The sequence below is a fragment of the Pollachius pollachius genome (assembly GCF_949987615.1).
Source record: "Pollachius pollachius genome assembly, chromosome: 10".
NCBI lineage: Eukaryota > Metazoa > Chordata > Actinopteri > Gadiformes > Gadidae > Pollachius > Pollachius pollachius.
The window spans coordinates 7,139,472-7,159,681 of record NC_136943.1 but is presented as its reverse complement, the minus strand read 5'-3'; the positions used below and the strand labels follow the sequence as shown (position 1 = coordinate 7,159,681).

At 49.6% G+C, this 20,210-nt stretch overlaps 1 protein-coding gene across 16 annotated transcripts in view; it reads right to left on the bottom strand.

Moving 5' to 3' along the window:
- The window catches only part of ankhd1 (ankyrin repeat and KH domain containing 1), a 29,469-nt gene that overhangs the window by 1,931 nt on the left and 7,328 nt on the right, over positions 1–20,210 (bottom strand). For 2 of the 16 annotated variants that reach the window (XM_079744757.1, XM_079744753.1), the window contains exons 3-35: positions 19,407–19,563; positions 18,958–19,120; positions 18,222–18,369; positions 17,752–17,985; positions 16,028–16,122; positions 14,990–15,145; positions 14,275–14,356; positions 13,335–13,526; positions 13,105–13,214; positions 12,908–12,995; positions 12,371–12,498; positions 12,123–12,266; positions 11,920–12,022; positions 11,483–11,745; positions 10,706–10,996; positions 10,155–10,584; positions 9,922–10,061; positions 9,694–9,805; positions 9,429–9,574; positions 9,183–9,325; positions 8,107–8,320; positions 7,351–7,526; positions 7,071–7,233; positions 6,868–6,963; positions 6,628–6,744; positions 6,352–6,520; positions 6,044–6,243; positions 5,533–5,897; positions 5,170–5,322; positions 3,741–3,917; positions 986–2,573; positions 642–831; positions 360–485 (exon numbers count right to left, since the gene is read on the bottom strand). In XM_079744757.1, the coding sequence (XP_079600883.1) occupies positions 360–485; positions 642–831; positions 986–2,573; positions 3,741–3,917; positions 5,170–5,322; positions 5,533–5,897; positions 6,044–6,243; positions 6,352–6,520; positions 6,628–6,744; positions 6,868–6,963; positions 7,071–7,233; positions 7,351–7,526; positions 8,107–8,320; positions 9,183–9,325; positions 9,429–9,574; positions 9,694–9,805; positions 9,922–10,061; positions 10,155–10,584; positions 10,706–10,996; positions 11,483–11,745; positions 11,920–12,022; positions 12,123–12,266; positions 12,371–12,498; positions 12,908–12,995; positions 13,105–13,214; positions 13,335–13,526; positions 14,275–14,356; positions 14,990–15,145; positions 16,028–16,122; positions 17,752–17,985; positions 18,222–18,369; positions 18,958–19,120; positions 19,407–19,563 (7,059 nt within the window). Of the gene's footprint in view, positions 1–359; positions 486–641; positions 832–985; positions 2,574–3,740; positions 3,918–5,169; positions 5,323–5,532; positions 5,898–6,043; positions 6,244–6,351; positions 6,521–6,627; positions 6,745–6,867; positions 6,964–7,070; positions 7,234–7,350; positions 7,527–8,106; positions 8,321–9,182; positions 9,326–9,428; positions 9,575–9,693; positions 9,806–9,921; positions 10,062–10,154; positions 10,585–10,705; positions 10,997–11,482; positions 11,746–11,919; positions 12,023–12,122; positions 12,267–12,370; positions 12,499–12,907; positions 12,996–13,104; positions 13,215–13,334; positions 13,527–14,274; positions 14,357–14,989; positions 15,154–16,027; positions 16,123–17,751; positions 17,986–18,221; positions 18,370–18,957; positions 19,121–19,406; positions 19,564–20,210 lie in introns of all 16 variants that reach the window. The other 14 variants (XM_079744750.1, XM_079744752.1, XM_079744748.1 and 11 more) reach the window with 10 other exon arrangements.

Sequence of the window (20,210 nt, the reverse complement as noted above, 5' to 3'; positions counted from 1 at the left end):
AGTGAATAGTGGGGAATAGCCCCAGAGACCGAAGGTCGAGGGGGCTATTCCCCACTATTCACGGAGCCTGATGTATATACTACACGTGAACACTCGAAAAATAAACAAGACAACACTTTTTGCCGGGATTTATTTGTTTTTACTGGCGGGTTATTCGTTTTTATTATCGTGACGAGACGACCGTCACGCAATATCCAGAGTTTGAGATCTCAATCACGGGATATGGCCCAATATCCCGAGATAGCGAACCAATCAAATTGCTCCATCTTAGGAGGTTCACGTGTAGCAAATACTAAAATATGATATCAAAGGTGTATGGGACAATGTGAAGAGTGGAGCGTAATGGGGAGGACACATACCTGACGTGGCAGCACTCCAGGGGTGCGGGGAGAAGTGCTGTCTGCTGAACGAAGGTGCGCCCACCCCTGTATGCCCATGCAGGAACACAGGGCTTCCAGAGATACTGGTGGCATAGCTGGTCAACGCTGGAGGAACACACACACACACACACACACACACACACACACAGACACACACACACAGACACAGACACACAGACATCAACATCAGGGTGAGCAGAAGCAGCCTTCAGTCAACTGAAGACCTTTGTGTTCTCAGCCAGTATGGGCCAGGGTCATTACCGATGGGGCTGTTGACCATCCTCTGGGACGCCGAGCGATAGCCGGGGGCCTTGGAGCCGTCCTGTTGTAGAGGAGGCATCATGTTCTCCATCTGGCCCATGCCCATATAGGCCGTCGGGGCCGAGTAGGACTGCTCCGGAGGCGACCGGGCGGGCAGGTGGCATGCGCCCCAAACCTGGTTGTTCCCAACCTGCAGGAAGGTCAGAGAACAGCGGGGAGACTAATGAGTACACAAAACCCATGAAGGCGATTTAAGGGCCTAACTTGTACGCCTACTGTAAAATTTAAAGTGTCCCATTGTTAAGTGTGGAATGCATTCTGGACCAAAGGAAGCAGACACTCACTTGGCTGTTGTTGTCGAAGATGCTGCTGAAGTTAAAGAGGCCGGATGGACCGAAGTTGTGCGGCATCTGCTGCTGCTTGCCTTGGTTGGGGCCGTGCTGCATCTGGGATCCATTCATCATCCCCAGGTTAGAGGACACCTGGTGGGGGCCGGGAGCCTGGGGAGGCAGGTTGGACTGAGATCCCTGCGTATGCTTAGGCGGCTCTTGCTGCGGATTGAGCGGAATAAACACCGACTGCTGCTGCTGCTGCTGGGCTTGCTGCTGCTGCTGCTGCTGCTGCTGCTGCTGCTGCTGCTGCTGCTGCTGCTGCTGATGTTGTTGTTGCTGATGTTGCTGCTGCTGCTGCTCCTGGTTGGAGTAGTACTGCCCGGGAGGCTGCATGCGGTGGGAGACCCTGGGGGCCGGCGCGGAGAAGTGGGGTACAGTGTTGTTGGGGTGCGTGTGGGGGTGCGAGAGGACCGGCGCGGGAGCCGTGTGGTGGTGGGAGCCCTGCTGCTGCTGGGGCGGCAGAAGGGGCGGCGGGGCCTCTGAGGACGCCACAGAGGACGGCGGCGGGGCCAGGTGCTGCCGGGGCTCGGGTTTGGGCGGGAGGACCATGGAGGGGGCCGCGAAGGCCGCCGAGCTGACGCTGTCGCTCGCCGAGATGGGCGGGTGCTCCAGGGGCAGGGAGGGCTTCTCCTTTCCCTGAGGGCCCATGGCGCTGGACTCCGTCTTGGGCGCCTGGAGGAGGGGCTGTGCGACGACCCCGAGGGGAGGCTGCGAGGAGCTGGGCGTCGCCGCGGCATGGTGCACCGGAGAGCCCAGGCTGCGCACCGCGTTGCCGCCGCTCATTCCGGCGGCGGAGATGGGGCTGATGCCGGCGGGCTTGGCGTCGGGGGCGAAGAGCTGTTTCCTGACGGAGGAAGGGGTGGGCCCGCTGGGCTGCGGGTTGTAGGGCGTGGGGTTGGGCGTGTGGGGCGATCCCGGGGCCGGAGACGAGTGGGCGTTGGGCGCGCCGGAGCCGGCGGGCAGGCCCACCGAGCCGGGCTCGCCGTGGGCCGCGGAGCCGGAGCGCGACTGGCCGGCGTTGGTGCCGCCGCTGCTCCCGCCGTTGTGCTTGGGGGAGCTGTTGGCGCTGCCGGGGCTCACGGGCCGCACGGGGAAGGGCCCCCATGTGCTGGCCGCCGGCGAGAAGGTGCCTCCGAACTGGGCCATGGGCAGTCGGGGGTGCCTGATCTGGTGCATGGTCTGGGCAGCGAGCAGAGCCAGCTGGGGATGGGCGTAGGCCAGCGGCAGTGACACGGGGAAGGGCTGCCTCACTCCTCCCGACAGCCCCTTGCCCATCTTGCCGCTCGCCTGAGAAGACGCTGCGGCGGCGGCAGACGACTGGAAAGAGACGCCCGTGGACGTGACCAGGGAGCTCAGGCCCTTGGGGCCGGCGGCGGAGCCACTGTTGACCCCCGTGGCGCTGGCGAAGGGGACAGAAGAGCTCTTGGAGCCCGGAGCCCGGATGTGGTTGCGGGGGATGAGATCCTCGAGCTCTTTGGCCGGGTCTTGGATCAGAGCGTTGATCAGCTGGACCGCGTGCCTTGTAGACTCCGTGCCACCTCTGGGGGGGGGAAATAAAATAAAACGTTGCATTAAAGATAAAATGTAACTCTTAGTACAATTCAGAGAGCTACGGTCTAGCCCTCTTAGCTCAGAAGTCCTTTCATTTGTGTTTACTTCAGGAGTTGTGGTGAAATAACTATCTTTGGGAGAGTTGGACCGTCTACATTTTCTACACAGCCTCTATTGTGTTGGACTTGGACACAATCGTTTTTAACAAAGTTAAAGTTGGACAAAATTTAATTACATGTGTTCACCACCAGGTGGCCCTGGCTGGGCCTACAGTTGTTAATTGAGACTTATGATGTGAAGCCATGCAACCTTCAAGTCAACCTCAGGTCACTTAAACTGTGTGCCTATGGTTCTATTTCACGTTTCAAAGTGGAAGCATTTTAAATTAACATTGAATTTAAAAAAGTTAAATAACTGGTGAATGTCAGGGAAGCCAGTAGAGCCAGCCCCTTTGCCTGAGTGGAACTCTGACTTGTGATTCAAAAGGACGAGCTTGGTTTCTTATCAATGCCTACTCTGTAGAAAGATGAATTGCCATGTTTTCCTCTTTCTCCCACTTATTATTTCCAAGGATGTATTCAGGACAATTTACAGGTAAATGTACTCATGCTGGCATAGTAGGCAACCAAGCTTTCTAATAACAGATTACTGGGGTATATTTATCTATGTTTGATTAATATTCACCAGTGTTTCCTATATAATTGTAATGGTAGATTGCATACATTTCTTTAGTACTATTATTTACTGTATTTCGTTTTTTAGGCCTGAATAATATATATAAAATCCCGGCACAAAGTGTTATCTTGTTTGTATAAAAACATAATTAAATGCAGTTAATAATAAAATGTATGCAATAAAAGTTGCCAATGCCATTGCCAACAGAGTCCTTTAATTACTGCAGAGTAACACTAAGCAATGTTCATTGGTAGAATTCCCTCTAGTGGGCAGAACGTTTAACAGTGGCATTGGCAATGCATAAGCCTGTGTATTCAGTGATTTTCTGTCAGACATCTGAACACTTGTCGCTGACATGTGTAGACCGAATAGTTGACAAAAATGGTGATATTTCTCAGGCCTTTTCATACATACTGAATCAAGTGGAGATGGTGAGTCTGGGCAAAGCCTAATCATTCAGCGGTGGGCGTCTCCCCCCTACCTGATGGTGATCATCCTCTCGCCGTTCTTGTCCTTCTGCTTGTCCACGTCGATGTGTGCCCCCGTGACGTCTTGGATGGCCGTGATGTTGCAGCCACCGCGGCCCATGATGCGGGACACCACCGAGGCGGGCACCGAGAGCTTCTTGGACCTGGAGGGACACACACCCGGGGGTTTGCTGCGTGAACGTGTGAAGACATGGTGAAACGTGTTAAAAAATGGGAAGTGAAGAAGCACCAGGCAGTTACTTATTTTACGTGGCTTGTAACAACTGACCCTTTAACAGACTGTGGCGGTGAGGGCATGAATTTGGTGTTTCAGAATTTACAAGACGGCAAAGGGTGGAGGTGGTAAAAAGGCTGCGAGGGAAGGGGGGGGGGGAACAGTGGCAGTCTTTAGGGTTGCCAACTTGTACAGCGGCGTATACAAATCTCCAGAATACCAAAGCTATATAGATAAACTGTTCTTCCAAGGCTATTCTTACATATAAAAGTGTAGCAGTCCAAACTAACATCCAAATAAATATCAACCATGACAGCCATCGTATAATAAAAACATGAATCCTCGTAATTCCTTATTCGTCTATTCAAATGTGCAATGGCTTTTACATAATAGACCCTGACACGCCCTCCACTTCCTATAGTCAACAGCAGGGGTCTTGCATTGTATGAAATTAACTAGTGTGTGATAATGTCATTTCAAAGACAAATCAGTGGAGAAACATGTCAAATGTAAAATAATATTGCATTAAAACTTTATCTTCAAAATTCCCCTGATTACAAGGTTATAATCCGAGAGCCAATTTGCCTGATTAGGCTACAGGCCACCACTTCCTATAGTTAACATCGTGGGTGACTTACATTGGGTGACATTAACTTGTGTGTGATAATGTAATTTCAAAGACCAATCAGTGGAGAATCATTATATTCAAATTTCAATCTTATGTTTCGAAAGCCAACTTGCACCATTAGGCCACAGACTGTGAAAGGGTCTCAAGCTCACTCTTCAGTTTACAATAGACATTTTAAAGTCACTTAACTCACAAATACAAATTCCCATTTTCGTGTTACAATTCTAGACATACATGTTCAGCTTATATAACCTCCTTGTCCTTAATTGGTTAAAAATTGAGGTTTTGGGAAAGATAATTCTATAGCAAGTCTAAAATGATGTTAACTCAATAGCTAGGCGTTGAGTAAGTCAAGACACCAAATTGCTCAAACATGTTTTTTGGACCCTGTAAAACCACCTAACAGGAGGCAACAGGGCGGCAACCTCCAACAAATAATGTGATGAAATATTTCATAATTTGAACATTGAAGATCCAGTTCCATAAAAAGTCTATATTCTTTTAAGTAACTGGATCTTAAAAAGGGTTTGGCCGTACTGCTCAGGGCGTGACCCTTGAGGGTGAAACAATGGCGACTGACCTTCGAACTACTTCTTTCCAGCCCTCTTCTCTCTTCTGCCCTCTCTTGGGGCTGGTGAGGCTGAGCTTGCTGTTGGGCGAGGTGACAGGCAGCGACATGGTCTTGAACGGAGAGGGCAGGGAGCTGGGAATCGAATCGCTCATGTCCGGAGCTCTGGAGGGAAAAAAATAACCCCCGATTTAGCCCAAGCACATGTTGAATAAAACCCCCCAAAAAGGAGCCACATCAAAACAGCACAATCACATGAGAGCACTCTATGTACCACTGAGGAAGGAGCCGGGGTCGCGTAACATTAGTCAAGAGACAGGGACAAAGAGGAGAGGACAAAGAGGCGAGGACAGAGCGTGTGCGTTGGTAACTCACCTCTGCGTGGGCTTTGAGATTGAGACGGTGACCTTGTTGTCGGCCTTGCTGTTGATGCTGCTGCTGTGTAACTGAGGGCAGTGCCTCTTCTCCGGGCCGGGCATAGGACCCTGGGAGTGGAGCGGTGCCGAGAGGGAGGGGGCCGAGCAGGAGGAGGACGAGGACGAAGAGGAGGACGAAGACGAGGCGGACGAAGGGAGGTCGGGGAGGTAGTTCAGCTCCTGGCTCTTGCCGCCGCTGCTGCTACTCTCGCTGGCGCAGTCGGTGCTGTCCAGGGGGTCCGAGTCGCTGCCGCCGGCGGCGCCTCCGCCCCGCGGCTCACCGTGGATCTTGTTTTTGTCAGCCTTGTGTTGCGCTAGTGCCACCTGGTGGAGGGAAGAGGAAAGACAGGGCTGGTTTTGCTTTCAGTTGCGTCAAGGGAACCTTTATTTAGGATCAACAGTCAGTGTGGATTGTTGACAATGCAGGCGGTTTTAATGGCTCCGGCTGCACTCAATGAAGGGGTGCGTACCTGCGGATCTTGTAATATGATGGGTTCGTTGGGCGAGGAATCCTTGGTCTTGTTTTTCTTGCTCTTGCGATTAGTGCCCGGAGTGGTGGCGACACTGGCACGTTTCTTGCCGAAGGCGGCGGAGAAGGAGGTGGAGGTGGCGGATATACCGATGGTGGTGGTGGTGGTTGCACTGGGAGGATCGATGGGCACCTCTGTTTCTTAAGGGAGAAAAACAACATGTTTAAAAACCCGGCAACGGGGGTGATTGACCATTTTTCACAGGAAAAGCACAGGGGGGGAGACTGGGGATACGAGGAGGCTCGGACCTTCAGCAGAGTCCTCCTTTGGATCCTGCATCTCAAAGAACTCCTCCTTCGTCTTCAGCTCCTCCTCTTCCTCCTGCTTCCTCTTCTGCTCCTCCTTCTTCTTCTTGCGCTTCTCCTTGCGCTTCTCCCGCTTCACAGCAAGAGCTTGCTTCTTGCTCTCCTCCCTGGACTGTAAGACCACACAGAGCAGAGAGCAAGATGAGCACTGACTGCCTGCCTTTGTTCTTGGGAAACACACCGCTCGCCAGAGATTGAAAGAGGTTTGCTTGGACTAACCTTCTCTAAGTCCAGCTCCTTGAGAAGGATGCTGGCGTTCTTATTCGCCTCGGCTGCCTGTTGGTCTTTGGCTTTGACGATGGTTTCCATGCATTGGTGGCACTTCTTCAACAGCTCCTGGAACAGGCAACCAACACATTCGGTTATACACAGTCAGTGCACGATAACAATTTAGCCACGGATGCATTAATCCATGAATTTATAATTGTATTATACATTATTCACGCCCATCCCACCCACCTTGTCAGCGATAGTAGCGATATATCGCATGCACTCGATGTCTGAGGGAAACTGGTTGACCTCCTTCACCAGATACTGCACCACCTTGACGTGGCCCTGGGAGAAGAGACAAGAGTCAAGCTGTTAGAGAGGGCCGCGGGTGCTGCTTCACATGACAGCGTGTTCGCCGCGAGGCTCATTAAAATGAAGGTTAGTGCGGGCACCTTGCGGAAGGCCGCCATGAGCGGGGTGATCTTGCGGTTGTCGGCCGCGTCCACGTCAGCGTTGGCGTGCACCAGGAGCTGCACCACGTCGAAATGACCTCCGTTGGCGGCCAGCCATAGGGGCGTGTTCCCTTTCTTGTTGCGCACGTCGATGTGTGCACCCCTGTGAAGTTGAGGGGACAGAGTAAGTTGAGGTAGCAGGGCACACTAGTCAGCTTCATGGCGTGACCATGAAGGGAAAAAAATAATGGCTGACGTTGGGTAATCTGATGGCACCGACCTGTTGATGAGAAGCTCGCAGAACTTATAGTGGCCTTTGTCCGCCGCGATGGTCAGAGCCGTGTCTCTGGACGAGGGGACCGGCGGGGCGTTGACGTCAGCTCCCTTATCCAGCAGCACGCGGCCCACCTCAGCGTAACCACCCGAAGCAGCTTCCATAAGAGGGGTGAGCCCAGTCTGCAGGCAGAGAGCGGTGAGGATGAACCGGTCAGCCAGGGGATGGACGGATCAGAAGACAGCCAAAACTAGTGATGCACCGATTGATTGGCCACCATCGGACGATAAACGCCCTAAATACACGTGATCGGACGATAAACGCCCTAAAGACACCTGATCGGACGATCAGCTTAAAATTTCTGATTGCATGGGCCGATCACGTGACTCAAAAACGGTTGTGCGCAAGACGCGCCATCATTAGGGCCAATTACTGTGGCTGTTATGTTATCCTGCTTTAAAATAATTCATCTTGATATAATAATTTCATCTTGATTTATTGATCTCGGTTAAAGGACGCAATAACCACCCTGCATCTAACCAGGCTTCATTCCTCACGTGTTTATCTTTTTGATTTTTTTGGTTTGCGCTTTAAGTAGTCAACCTTGAAATGTCGTTATCCACACATACTTGTAATATTCAGCCAATAGTGTCAAGAAACGTTATGAAAAGATTATCGATTACCTATGCCGACGGTTTAATAATTAATCACCACCCACCAAGCCAACATCTCAAGTGTCACGAGATCTCACGGGAGCCCCACCTTAGCGCGATGCTCCACGTTGGCCTTGCGGTCGAGCAGGAGGCTGACCACCTCGGCGCGGCCCTGGAAGCAGGCCAGCGTGAGCGCCGTGTTGCGGTTGGTCTCGATCTGGGCGTTGATGTCGGAGCCCATGTCCAGCAGCAGCTTCACCGCGGGCACGTGGCCGTTCATGGCCGCCAGCATCAGAGGGGAGATGCCAAGCTTACTGCCAGTCCTGAAGAAGGGGGCGGGCGGAAGAAGGACAAGTTCACTTACTGCAAGTTCAGGTTCACACAGGTCTGTAAATACACCCAAAACACTATATACCAACATAGCAGGAAGGCTATGTGTAGATGGTGGCCTTAGGTAATAGGAAGAAGCAGGTAATAGGTAGAATGTCAGTGTTGCTCCTACATGCATCAAGTCAGGGTCCTGAATGAAAACCTGCCAACAGCAAATTGCGGATAGGTTTGAACATTTGGCAGGTAAAAAATAAAAGCATAGGAAAACAATTGCATCCAGCAGTGGCGCAGCGTCGCTGCTGGATAAGTAGCGTCACTGTATCAGTGTCAGAATTCTGACAGCAAAGTAGTGTTATGCTATAAAATAATAGAAAAGGCATGGCGATACCAAGAGGCTTTATCTCTTGTATGGCTTCAGACTTAAAGAAAGCTTTATGAGAAAAAGTAACAACCAGTGAGTTAAAAGAAAGTTACCTTATTAGTTGTTACAGTATAACGGAACCCGTAATATCGCGATGGGATGGCTAGAAATTGCCACTAAACTGTATTTGCACCAACACCACTGCTTACGACGTTTCCTTGCATGGTATCTCTTGTTATGTTAGGTTTCTATACCATTGGAGGAGCCATTTCTGTTGGAATGAACCAGAGCAATCCAGAAAAAAAAAAAAAAGAAACCACTAAAACTGCTCTACATCCAAATAGTTTCTTTGTAGTAAATTCAGATTTCCTTTTTTAATTCCATGGTCCACTCAGACCATTTAGGGCACAGTAATATTATTTAGTTGAGATTATCACATGTTATACCCCACCTGGAGTTAATCTCAGAACGTCTCATATGTCCATGTTCCTCACCTGGAGTTGATCTCCGCCCCGGCGTTGAGGAGTATCTTGATGATGTTGACGTAGCCTCCAGATGCGGCCAGGCTGAGGGGAGTGTAGTCTGAGACGTTACGGTGCTCCTTATTAGCTCCCCGCAGCAGCAGCAGCTCCACCACCTGACCAGGGCAAGACACACAATTGGCCAACAGGCAAAACCAACATGAGGAAAATGTTATCTTTCGGGTCTTGAAATGTTAAGGTTTTCGCAGATAGACTCACCTCCTGGCGTCCTCCCGAGCACGCTAGGGAGAGGGGCGTGTCTTTGGTTCTCTCCGACTGCGCCTCGATGTCGCCCCCTTTGTCCAGGAGGACCTCCACCACGCCGACGTGTCCAGCGGTGGCGGCCAGGATGAGAGGCGTGAAGCCTGGAACGGGGCGGGGTTCACATGATGTACATTACGGTGACGTAGAAATCGACGGCCCTTCGCAGCATTAACGTGCGCGTAGTCATGACTTTGCTGCGAGTACTTGTTCTTACGCTCACCTTTCTTGTCCCGGTGCTCGATGTTGGCTCCGCGGGCGATGAGGACGGACACCAGCTCCTCGTGGCCGCCGGCACAGGCCAGCGTCAACGCCGTGTCGTGGTTGCTCTCCGTCTGCAGGAGGAGAGACGGACGCGATGAGAGGGGACCAGCCACCGTAACTCATGTTGTACCGGTACATACATCGCGTTTGGATTGGTTCTGGAGTGCTCGGTGGTGTGTCGGCTTACGTGTGCGTCGATGTCAACGGAAGGGTAGAGGGGCAGTACGGAGGGGGGCGAGGCGATGTTAGCGGGCGTCTGCGTGGGTGGCTGTGACAGGGGCGTGGGCGAGGTGGTAGTGTTCAGCATGGGCACACGGCTGCTGACCGCTGCAACGCAACAACACACATCGGTCACTTCCAGCCCGTCGGACCCAGTGTGGCGGACGCACACCACCGACGGCCGCGAGGCCACGTACCCACCTGCCATAATGTCGTCGAGCGTGTCTGTGAGCGTCTGAGCGGGCGTGGCCACCATGAGACCGTCTGGCGCCTGCTGGGCCAGCATGCCGGCACCGAGGCCGGCGAGCTGCTGGCCCGGCTGCTGCTGACCGAGCATGTGCTGCCCGACCAGCACCCTCTGCAGCTCGGGGCTGGGGCTGCCGGGGTAGTCCGCCGGGTTGTACTCCGGCAGGGGCTGGATGGGAACGAAGACGGTCTGGAGAGGGGGCGGAGGGGGCTGGGACACGGGCGACGGTGGCAGGGGGGGCTGCTGCCCGTCCCTGTAGAGGATGGTGTCCACCTGAGGCAGTTTGGCGTAGTCTTCTCCCTCCACCTCTTCGTCTGAGCCCTCGTCCTCTTCATCGTCGTCCTCGTCGTCATCGTCGTCCTCTTCCTCCTCGTCCTCCTCGTCCTGGAAACCACAAACGACTTAGAATGCATGCCGCTACATCGACCACTTTAAAAACGCCATTCGACGTATACCAAGGAGGTTTCTTATAGGCAACAGGATAAATATCTCAACGGGTCTTCACCTCCTCCTCTTCCTCCTCATCCTCCACCGCCAGCTCATCCTTCTCCCCGTCCCGGTTGGCCTCCTCGTCCGTGTCTGAGCTGGTGTGCGTTAGGGCCCCTGCTGGGATCGGGAGGGAGCCGGTGGAGGTGCTCCCGGGCCCCGGACCGGGCCCCTGACTCTGGCCCGCCTCCTGCTCCTCCTTAAGGCCCTTGGCCTCCATGTACTCTTTGGTGAACTGCTGCTGGGTCTTCAGCTGCAGCTGGCGCTCAACCTTCTGCAACTCCTTCAGGATCTTCTTCTTCTTCTGCACCTAACCAGGCAGCAGCCAGATATCAATCTCCAAACGCCCAGACATCTTAATTTGGAGCCATAGCCTAGCCCTAGTCTAGCCAGACTAGGGGCGTAACTCTCTACTTGGATTCTATTATGTAAAATAAACTCCATTAGGTAATAATAATAATAATAATAATAATAATAATAATGTATTGAATTTATGTAGCGCTTTTCTAGACACTCAAAGACGCTATACAGTGAAGGGGGGACCTCACTAACCACCACCAGATGTGTGCATTAGCTTAGCTCCTTTTGAAAAGAACACCATAGGAAAAAACTAAGTTTTATTCTTTGTCAGTATTTAGATTTACTATTTTATCACATTAATTAAATACCCATTAATATATTATAGATGGGGTCTGGAATCCTTTAATATGGTTGGCACTATGGTCACATCAACTTAAAAAAAAAAAGGGCCTACGGCTGGTATTTTAGCTTTCCATCGCGTGGAGGGGGATATTACCTGCTCCTCTCTGCTCTTCTTCAACTCCTCGATCTTGTCTTTGGTGAGAGGCTCCCCCTGAATGAGCTCAAGCGACTGCAGCTGGGCCTTTTCAATGGCGCTGATCCTCTGGCCGAGCTCATTCAGCTTGCCCTCCGTCTCCTCCACGATGCACTCCAGGGGCTGGCACAAGTGGAAGGGAGGTAGGGGCTCCGTCTCGGGCCCCCTGCCCATCGTGTTGGGACAAGAGGGCTGGAGGGCAGCCTGTCTCTGTTTGGACACGCCTGACAGGGGGACCACAGGGGGTGAGACGTTTAGGGTTAACACAGTTGGGCACCAGATGGTCATGGAGGCAGCATTGATTACTGAGAGACGTGTGAAATGCATTGGCTGGATTCAAGCGGCACAATTCAGGTTCTTCAGTTTGAAAATAGCAGAGAGGGGATTTTGCTTGTCACCTTTGCTGGAGACGGGTGGAGGCGTAGCGATGTTTGATGGGGCTCTGTCGGGCTCCTGGGGAGGCACCACCATGGCCAGAGCTTGGAATGGGACACGAGGAACCTAAACGAAAGGGGAAGCGTCATCAGCCCCGCCCTTCTAAAGAGTCCACAGAACAGCTCCAACACTGGAGGCTTACAAGGGGAAGGACGGCAGGGGTTACCTGAGAGGCGTCTTGGGAGGGGGGCGTGAGTTGGGAGAGGTCAGGCGCTGGGACAGACAGGATGTTGTTGGGATAGTCCAACAGGTAGGACACCACATTCGTGTGGCCTCCTTTAGCAGCTTCGATCAGCATGGTGGAGCCGTCCTGCAAGGGAGACACACGCGGTTTTAAAAGGTGCGCCATCCAGAGCCCGTTCCGTCCTTAGATGGGTGGCTACGGGTCACTGTAAAGACGCGTCCGTTAGTCACCTTCAGTCTGTGGGTGGGATCGGCACCGTGAGCCAGCAGAAGCTCAACCACGGCTAGGTGTCCACCAGCACAGGCCAGAGAGACCACTGTGTGGTCGTTGTTGGCCGTGGCTCTGTTCACGTTAGCACCTACACACACACAGGGGGAGAGCAGGGTTAAAACGGCCCCTCGATGAATACAACGAGGAGATCGGCATCTACTCTCTCCATAACCAGAAGGGTTTACCTTCTTAATGGGCAAAAATCAAATGCAGCATTTTTGGTTAGAGAACCCCTAAACGGGCAATAATAAAGGTAATGATACCCTCAGAGCAAGTTCAATTAAAATTTAAAAAAGATAAGAGTAATAAATGATGGTTTATGAAATGATAAATTCAGGGGTCACCATCTAAAAACTAGCTGTTCTGACCGGCTTCTAAAATTAAACCAGTTGTAAAATAATTTAAACTGGAACATTCTGAACCCAATAAGCTCTTAACACTAAATCTTCACCGTTAATGATTTGCATGCATGTCTGTGGTGTGTTCCAGTGGCTGACCTTTACTGATGAGGAACTGTACTGTGCAAAGGTGTCCCGCCCTGGCAGCTTTCATCAGGGGAGTCCTTCCCCCTTCAGACTCGTGTTCCTGGACCACAGAGAGCAAGGACAACACGTTAGCCCAAACCAAAGACAACACTAACTAATAAAGAGGGACAAACAAACCAAGGCACAGATGAAAGGGCTTGACGTGTTACCAGGTTGGCTCCGGCCTGCAGCAGTACATCCGCCACGTCCGTGTGTCCGTTTTCACATGCGTATGTTAGAGCAGTGTCACCCGTCGCGGTGGTAGCGTGAACGTTCGCCCCTGGGAGACGACAGGAAGTGAGATTCATGCGAGGGGTCACTGGGTGGATTCTTCTTCCTTCGGATTTACAGAAACTGTGCTCTTTAATGGTTCTCGGTGGTTCTGGTTGCCTGTACCCACCTGCTGTCAGAAGGTATTTGACCAGCTCCAGATGGCCCTCCTGCGCAGCCTCCATGAGGGGCGTGGAGCAGCCCAGCTCGATGTCAGCCCCGGCCTTGATGAGGAAGTCGGCCACCTCCAGGAAGCCTCCGCAGCAGGCCAGGGTCAGAGCAGTCTCCTGGGTCTCCTCCGTCTGGGCGTTGATGTTGGCACCTGGTGATCAACACAAGGGGAAGATTGGTCAGTTTTATACCCTCTATGATCCATGTACGGAAGGGGGTATAGCGACAGGAGAATTGCTACCCTACGGTTGTGCAGTCAACAGCAATGTGTTGCGATACAAATGTGTCTTTTACTTTGTATACATAAATGTAGCAGACATTAGTTCCCTCATAAAAAGTGAAAGAAGTCTGTTCATACAAACTAACGACATCCTTGCTTGCCTTCCTCTGAAACCGTACTTCCATTTAATTAGGCTACATAAATTAACTCATAAATCGTAACTGCATTCACTCATTAGTCAAATTGGACCTGTAGCTAGCATGTGCCATCCGAGTTATTAAGAACGCAGTGTGCCCTAGACCTGGGGCTGTTATCCGAGATGATCAGATTTCATTACCGTCGTGTCATTACTGCTGTGCAGTATGCAAACTAGAAAAGGGGTGTCAAGATTACAAAAACAATATCTTATCAGATGTACAGGGGAATTCTGCATGTAGGAGTAAAGTGGGTGGGATGTTCTATTGTTATTACATGCCTTTTACTTTATACTAAATCATTTGAATAAATAAGCCAACATGTTGATATGAAACTGATGAATCACATTTATTGGTGAGATGTAAAACTCCGGATCTCCACTGATATATATGCAAAAATTCTTAATATACAAAGATAACCCTTTAGAATCAACAGTGTAGATTAGGCAACAATGTGGCGTGTCACATAAGGGTTTTGTGTTTACCCTGAGCGAGTAGTAGTGCCACCATCTCCTCATGGCCCTCCCTTGCAGCTTCCATGAGCGGTGTGTAGCCCTCATCGTTCACCTGCACACAAACACAAGCACCGTGAGCAGTGAGAATACATAGAGGCAGGAGGCACGAGATCTGCATCGTCTTGTTTACATGTATACATAAACATGTTGATCGAGAAAAAGTACCCTTGCAATGTTTAGGAAAATAATGTCATTATTAATTGTAATGTACTTTACAAATGCAATGAAATAAAAACAGAATCTAGAATGCAAGATGGTTGGTAATCTCTTCTCCAGTAGTACTACTATGGTGTAGCAGAACTTCTGGAGGGAGACGGCACAGAGCCTGGGCCCGAAAACTAAAACAGCAAGAAGCGGAGTAACGCCCAATACAATGGATTAAGCTTGGAAGTACACCAAGCCTTCAGAAACGGATTTTAATGTGCATTCCCACAGTAGGAATTCAACACTGTGTTGATTTGAAACCTATACATACACATTTTAACAGTTTACTACTGCTGGCAGAGTTTGTGTTCGCCAATTACAAGCTTGCGGAGCCCAGCTCAAGAAAATAGTTGTTTGAAACAACCATGAAGCAAAACATTGTGAAAGCCCACACCCACTTAGACTTCGGCTCGACTGCCGTCAGACTGTAGGTATAGGTAACTAAAGTCTAGTTTGTGAGTCTAAATAGTTGGTGACTTACTTCCTCCAGGTTGGCTCCTCTCTCTATGAGCAAGGCAGCCAGCTCAACGTGCCCTCCGCATGCGGCCAGAGTGAGGGGGGACTCGAAGGAGTCGGCCGGCATGTTGACCTGCGCACCGCTGTCTAACAGCAGCCGGGCCACTTCCACATGCCCGTCCTGGGACAGCGGAGAGAGACACACAAAGAGCGCAAAGATAAGCACCTGAAGCTAGAGATGGACGTGATGTTCAATGCTCTACCGTAGTTTATGGTGGAGAATGATGGAAGTGATGTTTAATGCTCTACCATTGTTTATGGTGGAGAATGATGGAAGTGATGTTTAATGCTCTACCGTTGTTTATGGTGGAGAATGATGGAAGTGATGTTTAATGCTCTACCGTAGTTTATGGTGGAGATGGAAGCGATGTTTAATGCTCTACCGTAGTTTATGGTGGAGATGGAAGTGATGTTTAATGCTCTACCGTAGTTTATGGTGGAGAATGACAGAAGTGATGTTTAATGCTCTACCGTTGTTTATGGAGGAGATGCAAGTGATGTTCAATGCTCTACCATAGTTTATGGTAGAGATGGACGTTACGGTAATGTATTCAATGCTCTATTGTAGAGATGGACGTTACTGTAATGTTTAATACTCTACTGTAGTTTATAGTAGAGATGGACGTTACAGTAATGTTTCAATGCTCTACTGTAGTTTATGGTTAGGATGGAAGTTACGGTAATGTCCAATGCTTCACTGTAGTTTATGGTAGAGATGACATTACTGTAATGTTAAATACTTTAGTGTAGTTAATGGTAGCGGTAGACATTATGGTTATGTTCAATACTCTACTGTAGCCTACAGTAGAGATGGACGTTACTGTAATGTTCAATGCTCTACTGTAGTTTTTGGTAGAGATTGACGTTACTGTAATGTTCAATGCTCTACTGTAGTTTACAGTAGAGATGGACGTTACTGTAATGTCCAATGCTCTGCTGTAGTTTATGCTAGAGATAGATAGTACAGTAATTTGGTTGGGTTCACTTTGGTTCAGATGCTCACCATGCAGGCCTCCATCAGTGCTGTGTGCATCTCATCTGTCTTATGTTCCTGGTCGGCTCCAGCTTCTAACAGAAATCGCACCATATCCAAGTGACCTGCGATGGGGATACATTCAGAATGGTTAGCTCATGTATTTTAAAATTATACATTTTAGTCCTTTGTCTTTATGACATCTGAAACAAATATTTGACATCTCATTGAGTCTTGAACCTGTACTATGAGTTTTAGGGCTGTAGGGAACCAAAATGAACACTTGTTTGACTGAAATTCAATGCCTCTGTGGTTCGTGCCAAGGTGTCAATTCTGATGTGTTCACATTCAAGACGATCAAGTGTTAAAGACAAACGTTGACAATGCATCCCAGTCAACATGGAAAAAAAAAAAAGACTTAGACTTAGAATATAGGCCCGCCCACACTGATTATTTTTATTAATAAATAATTTCCAACACAATATAGCCCATCGCTCAAAAATAAAATACATCCATCTGCATTTTTCCCTCTAACAAAAAAAAGAATGGATTGCAAAGCTCAGTTTTTCTTATGAAAGGAGCAGCTGCGATTGTTTGACCGATGACAATTTGGTCGAACAAGTGCATTTCGACTACTGGTGCAACGGTTCACGGGTTACCCGTGATCCGTACGGATCAACGCCCACGGTTCGGCTGATAAAAAAAGAAAGAAAGAAAGTTGTGCGTTCACGTGATCAGCGCATGTTTAAAGGACAATTCCGGAATTGCACATTGAGCCCCCTTTCTAGTTTGTCTAGGATGAATTATAGTGGTTGACACACCGAAATGTTGACTATTGGTCCTGTTTCAGGTATTTGGCTCATTTCGATTCACCCCTGCCTGCTTCAGTATGGCTGGCTTTGGGCATTCACAAACCTGTCCTTAAAACACTTAACGTTCGTTTTCAGAAATGTGCAACTCACCGAGTGGTTAGTGGTGTTCGTTGATGTTCCTAATCAAGTATCGTAGCGAAATACAGTTTCTGTCGTGTTTTATTTGGCGTTTCGTAAATCCCATTGAAACGGAAACCGGACCAGAACCGGAAATGGGCTGTTTATGTTTGGTTGTAGTCTTTTCGCATGGTTCTCTGTGCTTCCTTTGGACAGTTTTTTGTTATTATTATTATTTACTATCCATGTTAAAAAGAAGAAGGAATAATGCCTCAGATTGCAAAATAAATATTTACTATGCTTAAAGGAAGCAGGATTATTACCTAATTTATCACTTTATTTTGTTTTAACACATTTGAAGATTTTATTTAAAGTCACATTTGTCTTGTTATCTTTTTTGTTGTTGATTGTTATCTTTTTTGTTGTTGAACCATAAGTTTTGTGATCCGTTGCACCCCTAATATCGACCCACAAAAAGATCAACCAATCGATTAACGGCCAGAACTTAACAGCCCTACCAAAGTTTCCCATTAGTAACCTCTACTGGCTTGAGCAGTAGCTACAGTTATTGCTTCATCATTTTTTGAGAGACAGTCACTGTCATCTGAGATTTTTTCCCACGGTGGGGGTGGGCAAAAGTGGACCAAAATAGAATGATTTATAGACAAACAAAAACCAGGAAGGATTGACTCGCAGATAGCCGTGTTTCGGGGTTTAGACATTTTTGAATAGTAAATAAGAGTGTGCAGTCAAGAACAAATGCAGTCGAAAAGCGACACAGCTCAGGTTTAACCTTAGAAAACGTCCACTCAACAGCCAGCTCACCTTTGTAGCAGGCGAGGGTGAGCGCGCTCTCTTTGAACTCGTTGGAGTGCGTGTTGATGCCGGCTCCGTACTCCAGCAGCACACGGGCCACCTCCACGTGGCCGGCGCTGGCCGCCTCCATCAGGGGCGTGTGTCCGTTCTCGTTGTGGTCCTCGATGTTGGCGCCCTCCTTCAGCAGCACCTTCACCACCTCCACGAAGCCGCCCGCGCATGCGTACGTCAACGCCGTGTTGCCTGGGAAAGCAGCGCACGGTCAAGTGTCAGGCCAGTAAGAGTCTCTTATGGTGGAGAGATGGGAAATGCTTCTTTTTTTTTTTTTAAAGAGGAACGGGTGGTCCACATGGACCACCCGTTCCTAGCACGGGTGGTCCATGTGGGAATCAAACCCCTAACCGCGTCACTGATAACGCCACGCATAGGATGCTCTAGCAATTGCGGCTAGACCCCTACAAGAGACACAAGGAGGTCACCTGTGGAGGATTGTGCGTTGACGTCCGCTCCGTGAACGAGGAGCAGCTTGACGATGTCCACGTAGCCTCCGCTGGCGGCCGCCATGAGTGGCGTGATGTCCCCCTTGATGCCCCGGTCCTCCACGTTGGCGTGCATGGCCAATAGCACCTGAGGGTGAGGCAGATAGACGGTCAAGAGCTAAAGGAACAGGGCGGTCTGAGCCAGTGTGGCACACAGATCTGAAAATGGAGGTCCCTTCATAGGTTTTGTAAAGATTATACCAAACAAATACAGAGGATGCTGCCTTTTAGGGGTTTGAATCTTTCGATTTCTGATCTGAATGATTGGATTCAAAATCAATTCTCGATTCAGTAAAAAGGGATGCTAAATTCAGGGTCTACTCCAGTCTGCTGTAGTGGTGTGGCAAATAATGGCATGAAAGAAGAAGAAGTGTGTATAACATAAGGTTGTTTTCAACTTCAACTGATCTAAAAAAATACATTTTCAAGCTGGGAATTTAATCAGAAACAAAAGATATGAATGGGGAACCCCACTCCTTATAAATAATACCCATGTTAAATAAATATAATGCGAAAAAAGTTATAATTTATCAGCCTATAATTCATCAAATTCCACGTCTACAAAATGGTATCCCAGGACACAATATGTACTCTGTCAATACCCCTCCATTTAATAACGCCACCGGTCACACCGTACTCCGGCCGGCTGTTTGCTGTCGTCTCCTCCAGGACCCACCTGTGCAAGTTCATAGTATCCGGCGGAGCATGCGAGGCACAGCAGGCTCTCTCCTTCCTCCGTGTGTTCGTTGACGCTTCGTCCCTCGTCCAGCAGCTTGCGCACCGCGTTCACGTCACCGTCCGAGCACGCCTCCGCCAAACTACGGCTGAAAATAACCAAACTGCTACAATTACTGCCACTGTGGCAAGACGACACACACACACACACACACACACACACACACACACACACACACACACACACACACACACACACACACACACACACACACACACACACACACACACACACACACACACACACACACACCTCTACCTGAACTAAAAAGGTCAACCCATAATGAGGAAGTGAGGTCCGGTTACCATAATCAACAGTACATCTTCGGGGGGGGGGGGGAGGCAGGGGGGTTGTCTTTTGAATAGCACCGGTATGGTTGAGATACATACTTGTCAGCTTGGCCGGCGTTGAGCGTGTTCTCTGCCCTCATGCGGGTCAGGGCGGCTGCAGCCTCGTCCAGGGCGCAGCTCACGGAGGAGGTCAGCCGCCGCAGCACCTCGGGGTCTGCAAAAGCTTTACCATCGGCAGTGGACAGTTTACCGATGCCTGCCAGACGCCATGACGGCAGAGGTGCACAGGCCAAGGCAAATCACGGGAGAGCAGCACAACCACGCCCAGCCACAAGACCAGAGGAAGAAGCATGTCCAGGCCAGCCAAATCCATTCCAATCCAGGGTTAGTAGTAGCATCCGCACACACACACAAAACACACACGCACACAAAGAGAACACAAACCAGTATGTTAATATGGCCCTTCAGTTTGTACACACACACACACACACTGATTATCTATCCAGTATTTAAATCAGCAATTTATATTTGCAAGTGCAAGCTACATTTTGAATATATCAAAACACGCTAGCAAGTTCAGATCTTGACAAATTCCACAAAAGACACAACAGCATCTCTATACATATATATAGCTGTATTAATATTAAGAGTCTGGATTAGTATAGCATTTAGGGGGAAAGTCCCTCAAATGTGAATGAAACAAAAATGAAAAAGAAGAGATGGTGGCCAGGAAAGGGACAAACAGGGGAGGAAAGTTGCTGTACGCGAGTGTGTATATATATTTACGTGTGCGTGTTACAAGCGATGGCCAGGGAGGGAAGCAAGAAGGGCAAGCACAAAAAACAGCTCCCTCTGATGACCTACATTAAAAAGACCTCTTACATAGGACAGGGCATAGACCAT